Below are 15,884 nucleotides of genomic sequence, written 5' to 3'. Positions count from 1 at the left end.
ACAAGAGAAGTTAAAGAAAGGAGATTTCCAAGGACGACTAACTTTTTAATGGAGTCTCCAGAAGCTGGAGACTGGTACAGTAGTGTAGAGGAGGGCAACAGGAACAACAGCTCCCTCTGGGGTGAGAAGACTGGTCAAGGGTATCAGCAGGATATGTAACCAACTAACTGGCAGATTGACTGATGCAAGCGAAGCATCAAAACAACATATCCAGGCAATCAACTTCTTTGTTAATACAAGGATGGACCACTATACATGAGCAGACTATTGGCAAATAACATGGCATTTACCACTAGTGGATGGTGTTTATCTGCTTTGTTACATTCATTTTGGCAACTTGTTGTATATAATAAAGAGCAGAAACAAACAAAAAAAAGAAATCACACACAAATTAGTCTCGGCCAAGAAATCACAGTCAGTGCATCGATTATTACAGTCCTTTTTCAGAGGCTGAGCAGTAGAAATATCTTTTCTTAAATAAAGCACAAACAAGTGGGGTTTTGTTGAGAGCAAGAATGTATTTTGGCAATTCAGTGCATAAATTGATACACAGCAAGCGATATATTAAAAGAAGCTTTAGAGCATTAATGAAGTGCAACTTTCAGCAGGGGCTCCAAATCATGTTTTAATGTCTATGACACTTTCTATACTCACTCGTTTAATTTGCATGTAACAACTCTAACAGAGGGGACACAGACAAAAAAAATTAAACAGACAAATCTCCTTTGTCTTTTGTTATTTCTAGCCCAACAAAGTGCTGTAAATGTCACTACTGCAACACTTTCTCCATATGCCTCCAGACATCATCAAAAGACTATTTTTACTTTTTATTGGTAAATCGTCAACTTTTATTTGAAAGTAAAACAAATGACAGACGTTTCAGCCCCTTGGCGCACCATCATGTGGGCAGGACAGCAAAGCCAGGCTGCCTGACGAATGCCCGGCCAAGGCAAGCTGGAGGGAAGTAAAAGACACTCCTCCTCAAACGGGCCCGTCAGCTTTCAAAGAAGCAGCCATTAGCGAGTGCTCATCAAGCGAGAGCAAGGGCCCGTCCATTCCCCCGGAGAAGCGGAGCAAACGGCAGGCCACAATGCCACTATGCGAGGAGGGAGGCGGAGGACTGCGGAGATGAGCCCTGGACCCAGTGGTGTTTCCGAGCGGAGTCAAGCCGCACGTCCCCGGAACGCTCAATTCCCAGCCCAACTGTCACGGCTGGCACTCGATTCAGCCCCTTCAAGCACATAATCTGTGCTCGTATGGCTGTTAAACACCACACTCTCCGGTCCTTCACTCATTTTGTGCCATGGTATTGTTGTGTCTGCCGTCTTTCTATTATTGAGCCATTAAAGGATTTGGATGGAAAGTCATTTCTCAGCATATGGTATCTTGATCAGCGACAAGGCAATAAGATAGCAAGAGACAATAAATTCCTTGTATATTCAGAAATTGATAGTTACTTATACTGGGGCGATTTAGGAAATGTTATATATATATATACATATATACATAAACGTACACGTGTATGTCTGTGTGTATATGCTTTGTAGCACAAAAACTTATAGAGTCACTGGGTCCTTGCTTCATGCAGTGAGAAGCAGTGCGCGGTGCTATCGCCGGGAACAGATGAGAGAGCCGACTGATTCGTGCAAGTTGGGGGGAGCATCACTGCATTAATCTCAGCGAACACTGTGGGGTCTAAGGTGGCACGGCGCCATGCCGGAGATTCCCACTTACAGCTATCTCTCCCGATGACAGAGCGATAATGTCACCTGGGTCCAGGTGAGCGAAAAATGGCAGCCTGCTTGATGCTCAGCCGGCTGCTTTAATTGGCTAAAACAAAGTAATTTGAGAGCAGTATGGGGGGGCACGAGAGGGTAAATGATGGGACAGAAGGTCATTGCTTCTCTTTCACTCTGCTGTGTGCCATCCACCAACACTCCCAGCATGTGCTACAGTTAATATTGAGATCTATTATACAGAAGGCTTTCACCATCTGCTTTATACACCGAGAACCTGTGCAACACACCTTGTTATTGATTTTTTTTTATTTATGAGATTTTCTTTTCCTACACTGTATGTCTTCTTGAAGATGTAGCTTACTTTGATTCAAAGGGATGATAAGACACTCAAATATTACAGATGTTTGGTAAATTACAACAAATGATGTAACAACATCAAAAGGCTGTCAGTAAGGCATCCATCACAATTATCCCCAAGCCTATGGCGGTATTTTTGAGTTGCTTGTTTAGTCTGGAAAGCTCTATACAAGCTTCTACGTTATCTTTATTGCAAATAACGATACCTTGCAACAGGAGTTCACTTAGTATTGGAATACAAAATCACAGCATCAACAATAAATCACAAAAAAAATGATGCGCGAAATGGAAAATTCATACCAAAATAAGCAAACTCCCTCTCTGGGTAGTGTGACAAGTGCAGCCAGAGTGCTATTTGCTGTTAAGTCAATAGCACATGAGAAAAAGACAAGGAGTTTTTTAGTTTTATAACCAGCTGTCCTAAAGCGACAATGTGAGGGTAACAGCTCAAGCACCCTATGATGTGGATTCTTCACACAAACCAATTTGGCACTAACCCTTGTGAGGTGCTGCCTGTTACACCTGGCCAGACTTCTTTCTGATGAACAGATGAAAACAGATGAAATCAAACTTCCATTAAAGAGAGTTGGCATTTCAGTAGACATGTTTTACAAGTACATTTTCCTCAGGAAAATACATATTTGCTGGCATCAAGACCAACACCCAATTTGTAGTGCTCGGCTTTAAAAATATCAACACCCGGAGGTGGTTTTCCAAAAATCATTATCACGTTTTTAACATGTTTCTATGAAAGAAAGAATCACCACACCATCCAACACATCACATGATCTCATCACCTTCAAGAAGGCTGACAATTATAGTATCGTTTCCTCAACTACTAATTATTTTATAGTATTTTGATTTGTTGAGGCAAGTTCCCGTGTAAAAAGTATAAATGTTTCAAACCTGAGCAGACAAAGCAACAACGAAACAATAGAAACAAAGAACAATAGAATAAAAAGCTGATGTGCTGCAGACATAGATAACCACGTGTGTACAGAGCATTTCATTAACACCTGTGTATCTATGCGCATGTGTGCATTTGGCCATGTGTGTCTCCGAGCGTGCATTCAAGCATGTGGGTTGTTTGACTGCATCGGAATACTTGATGCACCTGTGTTGAACAAATGACCTCCCGTGCCTGTGTGGGTTTCTCCCAGGTGTGGCTGATGCATGGATCATGTGTTGCAGAGTGCTCTGGGCCACATTGGCTCAATTGTCATGGGATCATCTCTGAATGTGGCCATGAATTTGCATTGAGCGAAGGAACGGTTCACCTCCTCGGCGCAGCCTTCGATGCATCTGAGGCGCAGGGGAGGAGCGCGCTAGACCAGCCCCCTGCAGGCAGAATCAGGTGTTATCTGTCTGACTGGGGACACCACCATCAATCTCTCCTGTCCACTTTCCTTTGCGCCGAATCAAGTCAGCACAGTGTAGTGCATCTGCGTTGACGACATGCAGACAAGATAAGCGATCGAGCGTGTCAAAACTTTGCCGTGTTTGTGTGATTTGTTAAAGGAGCAGAGATAATCGTTTAATCATTACACCAGTTTAGCTTTTAAACCTTCAAAAGATATTGGGATAAAAATGTGATGCATGAGTACAAGCGCCAACAAGGTTTAAATTTAAAAAGGCAAATTCAGCACTTGTCCTTTCATCCTTTCATTTACTGCGAGCTTTCGCAATGAATGCGGCTTAAAGTGACCACCTCACATGCTTGGGAAAATATAAAAATCACACTTAGTGTAATTGGTTCAGCTTTTATGAAACCTTTTAGACACTTGTTTCAAAATCCATCCTCTATTTATTCTCCTCCAGTACTGCTCCTACTTTTCATATCAACACAAAACAAAATATTTCCTCTTACTGCTGCACAGGGACACAAAGGGCACCTAAAAGACTCAAAACACTTGATCTACCGTCTTGTACCGTGAACTGTCTAACTATCTAAAAAATTAACCCAACACATGTCTGATACTTGTATCTGGACAGCCTCTTTTTTCACATTAGTCACAAGCCGGCTTCACTGGTGCTCAATCAAAAATACAGTTACACCTTTAAATGACACATACTGGCAAAATGGCATCGCCCAGCATGTTGCTCTTTTCGCTTATCACCTAGGAGATGAAGAATTCATCTGAAGATTTGACCCATTACTATTAAAAGCACAGTTAAGTTTGGCCCCGAGCTTTACTAAAGATCTTAAAGCTCCCTGGTAGCTAAAACCACAGCCTCAAATTCTCCTTGTATCTGGTGGAAATATTTGCTTATATCTGCTTGAGGATCTTGCACTGGAGAAAAAAAAATTTCTTGACAGCAAATAATGAAAGCTTTAAAGTCAAAATAGCAAGCGAAATTTCTTGTAATCAATTCCTATGACGAGCCTGAGCGTGCCGGGGGCCACTAAGCATTAGGGAGTTTGAAAAGCCCAGGGAGAATCATAAAATCAACCAAAAGACGCCGGAGAGAGCAGAAGAGGAAAAGGGAGGTGAAAAACCTCTGTTGACACCTGGTCTGTATGATAATTTGATCTGTGTATGATGGCTCAGAGTTTGAAAGGCACTTTGTCCAATTAGAAGTGTGCAGAAAATTTCCACCTGCCCCTGACAGAGATGAAGTGGCTCTTTCAGAAGACACTGTGGCACTGAGCCAGCAAAGAGAGCCCAAACACCGCAAGTGGAGCAAGCAGAAATTAATGAGCATCACAAGCCACACTTGTTTAATGCAAGATGACATTGAATGAATATTCCCTCGGACTATTTCACAGTATATTTTCAATTTCACAAACAAACTCGCAACCTCCCCCCCCCCCAAAAAAAGCTGAAGTTATTATTGTTCCTGAAGAGACAGCAAGCTAAACAAAAAGTTTTGTGTCAACAACAGCTCAAAAAATCTTTTAAAGAATTAGATTTGGACATTTTTATACCTGGAACTTTCTCGAAGCGCTGTCTCCAATACAGCTCTAATCCAAATAGCTCTTTGAAATAAGCATTCAACCAAAAAAGAAGGAAGAAAGTTCAAAGTTAAGACGAAAAAAAAAAACAGTTTTGTACATTAACATAACTTGAAAGCAACTGAAATAGTTATGCCATAGGACAATCTCAAGTTCTCGATAAGTTCACTGCGCGCAGCGAACGTCTGCAGGGTCTGCCACTACCAACCTCAACCCAAAGTTTTCATCTTCCTATTTCTGTACGTCTATTTCGGTCTGTCACATAAAAATAGGCTTTTAACAACCCAGCACGGCGTTAATTATTGCCTCTTAAGCACTGCATTACTAAAATAAAGCTGCAAATATTGATTGATCAGACAGATGATATTTGTCAGTGAATAAGTGATTGGAGAATCATACATAGTGAAGTCTGTCTTTCAATCACTGTCGGAAAGCAGCACTCCAGTATTGCTGCACTGATTGAGCCCCATCGTGCCACAGTCTGTCTTAGCACGCCTCCTAAAGCAATCAATTCACAGACGCGCACACACACAAGAACCAAATATTCATTAGTAAGTTATTCATATTCAAAAGCTGCCTTTCAAAAGTAACAAAAGAGCAGAATTGTGTTTGACAGGCACGTTGCAGTGTTTCTGTGACATACTGTGTGAGGCAAGAACAATTGTGATCATCTCCTATTATTTTATGAGTAGCGAATTGTGTTCATTACTGTTGTCTGTCAGGTGGCGAAATCTGTATGAACAAATGTTATAGCTTTTTTTTCCTTTCACAATAAGAAACATATACAAAAGACCTCTTTAATATTACACATATTTTACAATTAGTGAGTTAATTGTTTGGACAACACAACAACTAATATGAGCTGTTTCAATAAGACCAAGCTAATAGTTTCACACTACTGCTTGATTTGATATGATTAACACTTGTGGGTATTGTTTAACTACTCCAGCCCCATTGGCCCCGAGTAGCGGGCACGAAAAAAAAAAGAGAGAAAAAGACAGAGATGGGCCGCGATGTTAATAATTAGTTAGTTCTGCGTTCAAAAAAATTCTGTCCAACCTCACCAGATTATAATCAAAGGCTGAAAATAGTAGCTGATTGTAATCGGCACTCAGAAGTCACCAGGGGTGTTTGAAGAGCCCGTCAAGCCTGCAAGTGGAGCTAATTCGATTAAGTGGTGGCAGTACCTGGAGGGGACGGATCTGTATCTCTCCCTTTTTTATTTATGAGATTAAGTTGGGCTTGTTATTCCAATATAAATAATCAAGCCAACAGAAATGACACTGATTTTCAAGTTGTTTTATCTCCCACGTCTCCAAAAGTTTTCTGTTTATTTCAGGTGACAAATAAACTTTGGGAAGTAATGACACGGCACTACTAATGTAACGAAATTAGCAGTGGAGGATGTTATATGAGTGCTTTACCTCCTGCAGCACTGGGATTTTGTGTGACAGAACCACAGAAAAGCAATGTTGTTACTATAACAAAATATTTTGGTCTTCTTTTTCTTTAAAAATTGAATCTGTAAAAACGGAAAAAACACTTTGCATGTAGTGCAATAATGGCGCACAGACTCGTAAAAACACATTGTTCTGAGTGAAGGTTTAACAACTCCTGAGACCACCTTCTCTCGTCTACACTATTCTGTTATATGTAATACATGGTGAGAATGCGTAAGTGCAGACATTGTTAAATTACATTATTACTCTAAGCATAGGAGAAAGCAAATGGATTATTCTGCCTTGTTATAGTCCGTTGCTGCTGCTCTTCATCTGTGCTAGAAAGGCAGCAATATGCAACAGATATTTCCATTTTTATCTTAGTCCGACATCATACGCGACAGAATCCTTAAAGCAAGGCTGCAGTGAATTTAGCCTTCAGAAAGAAAGATAAATGACAGCCAAGAAGCTCTTGAGTTGTGCTGTTTGAATAAAATGCTTTAGATTTCTTCTCGTTTTAAAGCAGACATGTGCACATAATGTCCATAGCTGGCCGATCAGAGTGCACACACAGGTAAAGGATTTGTGATTTGAATTAAATAATAAAAGACTTCTCTGAATGTCACGCAGGGCGTGGTGCAGTCTGGCAGGTGTTTTGCAGGAGTTTTGTTAAGAAGTGAAAAGAATGATGGTTTGAAAGATAAAACGGTCAAAGTTTCTGAGTGTAAAAAATTTACATGCAAAGGGCTTACCTACCTGCTTGGGAGCTTTTCACCATCCACAATGATGGAGATGTGAAAGCCTTGGCCATAGATGTGACATAAGAATCCCCCCAGAGTGAGATTTTAGACCCCTCTCACCATATCTTTCCCTCTAGTCCTCTTCTAAGGGGCCCTTTTCATATCGCAGAGCCACAGAGAGGCATGGAGCCAAGCAGCACAAGTACTTAGGTCACAGTGTACCACATTAAAATTAGACTCCTTTAACGCCCTCCAATAATGCATCTGGAGTATTTCCGGTCATAACTATTCAAAATTTTCTATCTAAGATACAAACTTCAGTAAATGGGCCATAGATCTGAGCTATCATTCACCACTGGAGATTTCACATCAAATCTGGTGTCTGTCACCAGTTGAAATTTCCTCGCCAGCCCCAGTTAAGTCACTAGTGATTCAAACTCAAAAATAAGCTGTCCCACAAGAATAAAACTTTCATAGATGGTCTAGGTTAAGTTTTTAAACTTATTTTAATTAATATTGCCTGTTAAAGGCTGGCATTGAATTACCTATAGTGTAAGCCTAAAATAAATATAAGTTCTAACTTAAATTATGCAAAAAATGCAAATTAAATATACATATGAAATGCATTTATGTCAACAAAAGTAAATGATATACATAAATGCATTTTCAAGCCAAATGCACTTTAGTTTATATGGACAATTGTTAGTGAAATGCACAGGTCAAGCAAAAATCTGCTATTTTGCAAATGGCAAATACTGTGGTGCATGCTTCAGTTCATTTAACAATGACTTAATATGTGTTACGCATAAAATTTTAAAGTGTTAAATGAACAGAGAATATTGGATTTTCATTTGAGACAAACAGAGCTAAACAATGAAAAACAAGCAAATTTCTTTAACCAATGTCTAGAGTCTTTTCACAAGTTTAGTTTAATTTTAATCAAACTAAACTTAATTTACTACCTTTAATGTATCTGTAACTATGCATCTCTGACACTTGAGAGACTTTTTTATGTCATATTTACAGGTCAGACCAATCGAGTATTTGCTGAAATAGAATTAAACTCTAGAGCTGTTTCACATGTCTTGTTACATAAAGAAATCAAAGGTCCCTGCCAAATCCAATAGTTTAGCAAATGGAGTGGTGTTACCAAACACCATATCATGAACAGCTGTGTCTGTGTTTCAGTTTTTTCCTGGAATTGCACAAGATGTTAAAAGAAAATCAGTCATGCTTCCACTTGGAGCAGCATTCTTTTTTACCTCACAGTATTTGTATACAGCTTCCCTCTGTTCTGTATGATGCTTTTTTATACCAGCTCTTCCAAGTCTGCACGAAAGAGTGCTTGTCCTTCTTCAACACTGAGACGATATTTGCTGTCCCTCTTGTACAGTACCCTACATCTGTTGTATGCATTAAAGTTGGGGTCTAGCTTTACACACTGATGTTGACAATAACCATAATGTGCAAATAATAAAATATTTATGTCAGGATTAATCCAAATTGGCTCTGGTTTTCTAATCGCCTGTGCCAGTGTAAACTGTGTTTTGGCATTAAAAAAGTACTGTCTGTATATACAAAGACAACACGGTGATAAGATTGCATGCAAGAAGTGGAAAAGGTTTTTATGACTGACCCTGTTGCATACGCTTGTGTTGACCCTGCAGAAAAGCCCTTTCATTTTGCATACACTACAGCTGCATGCAAAGCAAACTGACAATAAAGTTTGGTTTGATTTGATGTGTATTACTGGGATTTCCCTTCTGAAGGCACAAAATATAGAAAGGAGAATATTTAAATCACCTGTGCAAACTGATTAACTGTTTGTGACATGCAGTTTGCTGCTAATTGTGTTGATATTTAATGCAGAAAAAAGCATGGTTTTTTTGTGCTTTTTGTGCCTGTGTTCAGAAACCAAACTTTTGTTAATGACCCATAAAACTAACCACACCTATGAGTACCATTTGGGGATTGTACTACTAACAAAATAGGCTATTGTCAAGTTGTGAAAATGTTTAAACATACATTGTCCAAACACACAGTATTATGACTTGATTTGCTTTTGAACATATGTGCTTTTTAGGTATCACATTTAGTTGGAGGTAACTTAAGCCAGCTCTAGGTTAGGCCGACCGTCCCTGTGAAAGAATGCATTCATCAAACACAGGGGCTGGAGGAAAATTTTGTTTGCTGTGAAGCAGTGTTGCTTCATCAGGGCAAGCAAGGTAGGCAGAGCTTGTCCAGTGAACTAACACCAACTAAAATATACCAGTGTGAAAGTGATCTGTCTCCTTGCATTTCACAGTATTATGTCATAAAACTGCTCACTTGTTTGCATCCATCCTTTAATTTCCTACCATCTTGCGGCCACAGTTGGATATTGTCTCTGGAAGCAGGCTTTATTCTGCTTGACTCTGGAATCTATACGGGGCCAGCATTATGATGGAAATGCCCTTTCGCAAAGCTTAGCTGGCAAGCTGAGAGACAATCGGTTTTTCTGGTACTTTGCATGTCCACAAACTGCTGGGCTTTGGTGGGAAACTCAGAGGTATGCTAGAAAAGCTGACTCTGCTTTTACTACTCTAATATCAGTTACAGACTACATGTTATGTGGAGACAGAGCTAACATTAGTACATAAACAAGCACTCCATGATTTATCATCTCAACAACAAGGTTTTCTCTAGCTAATCACCTTGGCCAACCTGTGTGATGTAGCGGAGTTAGAGTATAGTGTGAAAAAGTTTTTAATAATTCCTTCAGCACAACAGCAAAGAAAGCATCAATGATGGAGAGGGGACGTCAAATCCTGCCACGTCTGGTTTAATAAAGCAGACAAGTTGCACAGGTGCAGGCTCGGCCATCACTTTCAGATTATCAGCTATGAGAATTCACTTGGTTGATTGGACGTACTAAATTTAACCCCAGTGTTTCGCTAAAATATCAACTTCATTTTTTATTGATATTTTTAATCCCAGTGAGCTCATTAAATTGCTTTTTTGTTTTTTTTTTAAGAAATGGCATCCTCACAGGACAGCGACTATAAACACAATTTTACAGAATATGATAAATTACAGGAGATTAGACAGAATATAAAATATTTAAAGCTCAAGCTCAAACATGCAGCAGTAATACCGATTCATATAACAACGCAAGAAAATATTTTTATGCAGCATAATTGCTATTTGTTTTAATACTTTAAGTTAAATGCTCCAATAGTTCACGGTTTACGAGGAGTTGGGTCTGTGAAGGTTCTCAGTCATCCAGGTCATCGTAGTCTAAGGAGCTTGGAAAGAAAGGTGTGTGGACTTCTTTAAGTTGCTTGAAGACGTTTCACCTCTCATCCGAGAAGCTTCTTCAGTTCTAGGGTCAAATGGTTGAGACGCCCAGATTTAGGGACTCTCCACCAAGCTCCTTAGACAAGGAGTTGGGTATTTTCATAGTGCAGTATAATTTTACTAAACAATTCCTCCAGTACTTGTAATTGTCAGCTAATGCTAAATCTTTTGATGGTAAATACTAAAGTACATTTTTAAAATAATTCTTCATCCAGAAACAACTGCCGAAAGGTTAAGACGTGTCCGTGCAGAGTAAAGAAAGCTGCAGGAGGTTGTCAGTTTATATAAAAGAATAAAAGATCAAAAAATCATAAAAAGATCTGTTTTAATCTCATCTAATGTGTCTTGTTAAGCATGTTTCTTCCTATCATCTTCTGTGAAAGTCACCACACACATCACTGCTGTGAAGTAACAGTAGTAACCACTGAGCCACTGTGCTGCTAATTTCATATTTTGAAATGACAGCAAGAAAAAAAAAAGCTTCACATCTTGCCTGGCAATATTTCAATCAATGCTCATCAACTACTAACTCTAACATTATGCTGATATTCACAGGTACACTGCCTAGATAAGCATGATGCAACTGAAATAATGTTTGACCTTTGAAGCTCATAAGAACAGAAGATCGTGGGGGGGGGGGGGGGGGGGGGGGGGGGGGGGGGGGGTTCCAACAGCTCTAGTGCCAAAGTCAAAACGAGAAACAGTTGTCACCATCTATGCAACAGCTCGGTGTATGGTTGAAGAAAGACTGACTGTTAACATTTAACGATGTTAAGTGTCTATAGCAATAAAACAGTTCATGATATCATTACCTCACCCACATTTCAGAATTGAAAACGCAAGAGGACTCAGATTTGATATTATGTTATAGCCAGCCAGCCAGAAAAAAAGGACACATAATGGAGTTCCACTCCTGGATCTGTCCAAGTTATAAGCCTATACCTGTACCTTCACGCTCTCCAGCGGGCAGAGTGCCCTCATTCACTGAATCTGAGAATGCCACGGCCACAGAAATGCCGCTGTCCATTCGAGAGGCGCGCTAACCTCAGCCAACTGCCAGCTTTCTGAGATTTAGTGCAAAAAGTTAAAACTCTATGCTGCTGTACCTCATCCGTCCTCTTTCAACAACGACTAAATAAATGCTGGCTGTCTAGCTGAGAGCTCTCGTTTCACTCCCCACAAATAAAACCTCTGAGTAAATTGTGGCTACGTGTTCATTAAGAGATGAGTGACAATGTTTAAACTCTCCTCCGTTAGACTGGATCACGCAATATGCTGCACTGTATGTTAAGACTTCTCTACACTGAAACCTGAAGAACAGGTTACTTTTTTTATTTTATGGAAACAAAAATGTGTGGTGGGAAAAACTACAATAACGAAAGAAGAAAGCTGTTATTCAGGCTAAAAAAAAAATCATATCAGAATTAATCGAGATATGAGACGGAGGCAAACTAATAAGCAGGAGGCTCTGTAATATTCTCCACCACAGGGAACCACATCACACTTCACCTAGTGACAGATTACGCTGTTCTAAACCAACATAATGTTATTTGTACTTTATGAGTAACCTCTTACTCCCTAACGAAGGAAAATGATTTTCAGATGACTCACAGTCTGCATACATGACAATGATAGCGCAGCACAAGAAGACAAGCATATCAATCAGCATCATTCGGTGGAGTCTAATTCCACACTTCTAGGAAGCACACACATTTTCAGCAGTCGAACAAACTAATGTTAAATGCGGATGCAAACACCAGGTCTCTCATCACACGCGCGGCTTCGGTGCTTCCCTGTGCAACTGTGAGATTTCAAACCTCTGCAGAGACCGTCACCTTACATAACTAAGCCATTAATATTGATTGTTTCCAAATTTGTGAACGGAGAGATCTTGCAATATGAAAATAACACCCTTTCTTCTTTCCAGTAATGATATACCAAAAGCCCTTCAAGGCCTGTTCTCTGACCCACTCAAGTCTTACAGCAGAGCTTCTGCTGAAGTAAGCCGTTTCTACTTATAAGGTATTAGCACTCAGGGTTAAAACAGTAAACGCTCTGCATGCAGGATAAGCAATGTGCATCCTCAGAAAGTCTAATACAGCTGCTGTAAAGAGGGAAACTGCGCTTAAGCGAGTGTCTGCCGCCTTTCAGATGTTGGTTTCCGTGCCTGGCCTAAAAAGCCAGAGTCTGAGCGTGGAAGCGTAATCCTAAAAAACGTTTCAGAAGTCTGTAACACTGCTGTGAACTATAAATATTTTTTTACTGTTTCTTTTTTTCTCCTTTTTTATTGTTTTATTTTTTTAAGCAACCCTACAATCAACTCTGCCTACGCAATAACCCGGCTGCAGCTTCTCCTTAATAGAACATGTGTTCTTTCAATTGAATAAAGCAATTATGGCATAATATCTTTATGAAAGCAAGCTTTTCTTCTGCTCTCCTGCATGATGAATGCTGTAAATATTTCTAGATTATTACATTTATAAGACATCTCCATCGTGACCTCAGCTTGGGGGTCTTTTAAAACAACCAGTGGCCTTCCTTTGTAGCATTACAATACGTTGTCATCTCACTGTAATATTTATTAATGTTCTAAAGGTTAGACGACTGACCGTAACAGAGTGGAGTTAAAGTTTCTAATGCTTTTCCCACCTGTATGAAAGGCTAAAATACAAAACAGGATTTGAACTACACAGTTAAACATGAGAAAATAATTCCAGAAATTTAACCATAAGCGATGTCAGACAAATATTTACTTGCAATAAGTTTTTGAAAAGTTCTCAAAAGTTTTCTTTAAGCCCTCCTATGCTAAATAATATCCAACGATAATCTGTTTTCTTTGTATAAAGGCCAAAATAAAGTTTCCGTGCTGAGAACCTCCTTTCAAAGTGCAGAGATTGCCCCAGTGAAGACATTTTTTTCACCCATTCAGCATTACATAACAGACCAAAGGCGTTCTTTTTCCTGTCTTTCTCTTTCCCAGACGCACTTTAATCCTGTGCATAAAAGGGTGGGGTGAATATGGGTCAGCAGGTTAGGAGTGTCTCAAAGTCAGACTTGTGAAAAAAGAAATCAATCCACGAAGCCTCCCAACTACCTGTCTTTGCCCCGCTATTACATAAGCGCGCAGGCTGTGCCAGCCCACAAAGTCACACAGTTTCGCTTGAGCGGTAAATACATATAAATAGTCGCTGAACTGGGCTGTTTTTTCTATATAAAACAAGCGCGGTGATAACGAGGAGTAAGGGGGGGTAACCACTTTATAAAGTGAAAAGATCTAAGATGATGATTTCTGCTCTCAGTTGCGCGCCTCTGTTTATGGCTAAACCTGTTACATAACCAGCTTACATTCCACAATCACCATATCACACTCTAAATATACCCTTGCGCACAGGAAGAGTGCGCTCACAAAAAAGAAAAAAGAAAACGTCGTTCAATGAATGAATGTCACATCTACACCGGTCGCTTCGCTGCCATGTATCCACACCAACTCTGCTTGTCAGGAATCAGCAGAGAAAGCACTATTTCTTTGAACTTGGGTGAGCCCGGTTAGCCTGTGCTGGATACAGCCGAGAGGGGGTGTGGTTAAATACTGTCTTGTACTGTACAACATGGACGGGACGTGATGGATAAATCGTGTAAAAAAGAAACAGTCCTCATGCAGCAATGCAGACGTTTTGACGGGCTAATTGCAATGTAGGGCTCGTTTGGCTTTCATTGTCTGTTCGTATTGAAGGGAGGGGGCTTAATCGCAAAAGGCGTGCAGAAGCCTCCAATGCTTGCAACACTGTTTGCTGGCATTAAACAAATTCCAGCTGCTGGGGCGTCTTTTTCCACACATGAATAGCGCAAATCTGTTAGCTGGAAATGTAAAAAAGGGGGAAAAATCCATCCAGACGGTACAGTGTGTTGTATAAGGCACTGTGGAGGACACGTCTGTGCGAAGGCGAATAGCACTAATCGATAAACTAACCCACAGTTTCCCAAAGTTCACTTTCGACTCTGTGACAATATCGCGTTAGAGCGAGCACGTTAGCCCGTTTTGGCACGAGGAGAAGGTCCCGTTGGTCAACTCCGGGTTCCTGGATAATTGATTAATCTTGCAGTCAGAGTAAATGTGACATCTGTGACCGTATCACCCCCTATGATTTGAGCTGTCAGCAGAGCCTAAACACCAGGATCCCACACCGAAGCACTCATTACGACCAAGTGGGTAATCGCCGCTGTGGTACTAAATAAAAAATAAATAAAAAGCTGTGTACCTGTGGTTGGGTGATTTTTAGACAGTGTGCAGTTATTCAAGGGGGACGCGATTTAATTCATTTTTGAAGTTTGATGAAAATGTCCCCGATCGCTCCGTATTTCTCATCAAGTGAAAAGGGGGAAATCGGTTCGCTTACCTCTGTTGGTGCTGGAACAGGTCTGCCTTCGAACCGGGGCTGGATGGTCCGCTTTCCGGAGCGTCTCCAGGTTTACCGGGGTTTCCCTGACCGGGGTAGCCGGCTCCGAGGCGCTGTTGCCCGGGTCGCTCGCTGGATCTGGAGGGGACTCCATGTTGAATTTCAGATTTATTGTTTAACTACCGCTGATACTTCAAACTAATTCTATGCGATCTGTGAGCTCCGACACCACGTCTCGCTATCTAATTTAGAAGTAAGAAATGAGAAATGCGAGTGTGTCTGGAGGTGGGTGTGTAGGTTTGATTGTCCACTAGCAGCGCTAGTGAGAGCTCCAGTCATGCAAACTGGAAAGGGAGAGGTTGTCAATAGTCGAAGAATAGATGTAGGCCTGAAAGTAATCCACGCTGATCGACCCCGCGCAGTTTTGCATGGTAATATCGATTTTCTATTACTGTCTAACCATTTCCAAAGATTTTTTACATCTCTGCATTTGCTTATATGCAAAATAAGAAAACCGGGATAGAATACTATGAATTATAAACTGCAAAACTGCACAGTGTGGCCAAAAATGCATCCTTGTGCACGCAACTGCGCCTGTAGCTACATAATCTATTTCTTTTAGGCTGTCGATCTAAAAATAATCAATATAATTTTAGGAAAACACTTTATTCTTGGGGTTGTTATTTTATTTTTGCTTTAATTTAAAAAAAATCCCTGTTAAATATGGAACTTTTATAATTATCGCCATATTACCCATCTCTCTTCTCTCTAACGTCAGCCAAAAGCTGTAGGGGTGCAGGGAATATTCACTTCAAATTCCTTCACTGGGCTTGCCAGCCATAAGCATATAGGAGTCTGTCGGCTGCTCTCAGCCAAGTATTCAACTTTAACGTCCAAGCATTCAAGCGGGGATAATCAGAACA

The 15,884-nt window shown here is 40.4% G+C and overlaps 1 protein-coding gene across 1 annotated transcript in view; it reads right to left on the bottom strand.

Annotated features, from left to right (window-relative positions):
- Nucleotides 1-15,247, bottom strand: part of roraa (RAR-related orphan receptor A, paralog a) — a 184,004-nt gene extending 168,757 nt beyond the window's left edge. The window contains exon 1 of the mRNA XM_086298679.1: nt 14,962-15,247. Within this exon, the coding sequence (XP_086154805.1) occupies nt 14,962-15,115 (154 nt within the window). The 5' untranslated portion in view covers nt 15,116-15,247. The remainder of the gene's footprint in view (nt 1-14,961) is intronic.
- Between the last annotated feature and the right edge of the window lie 637 nt (nt 15,248-15,884).

Source organism: Aulonocara sp. 'chitande type north' Nkhata Bay, linkage group LG7 (genome assembly GCF_057382095.1).
Source record: "Aulonocara sp. 'chitande type north' Nkhata Bay isolate Kocher_YH1m ecotype deep benthic linkage group LG7, A_spYH_male_GT1.1, whole genome shotgun sequence".
Lineage (NCBI taxonomy): Eukaryota > Metazoa > Chordata > Actinopteri > Cichliformes > Cichlidae > Aulonocara > Aulonocara sp. 'chitande type north' Nkhata Bay.
Note: the sequence above shows the minus strand (reverse complement) of the source record. Positions and strands in the feature narration are given on the sequence as shown.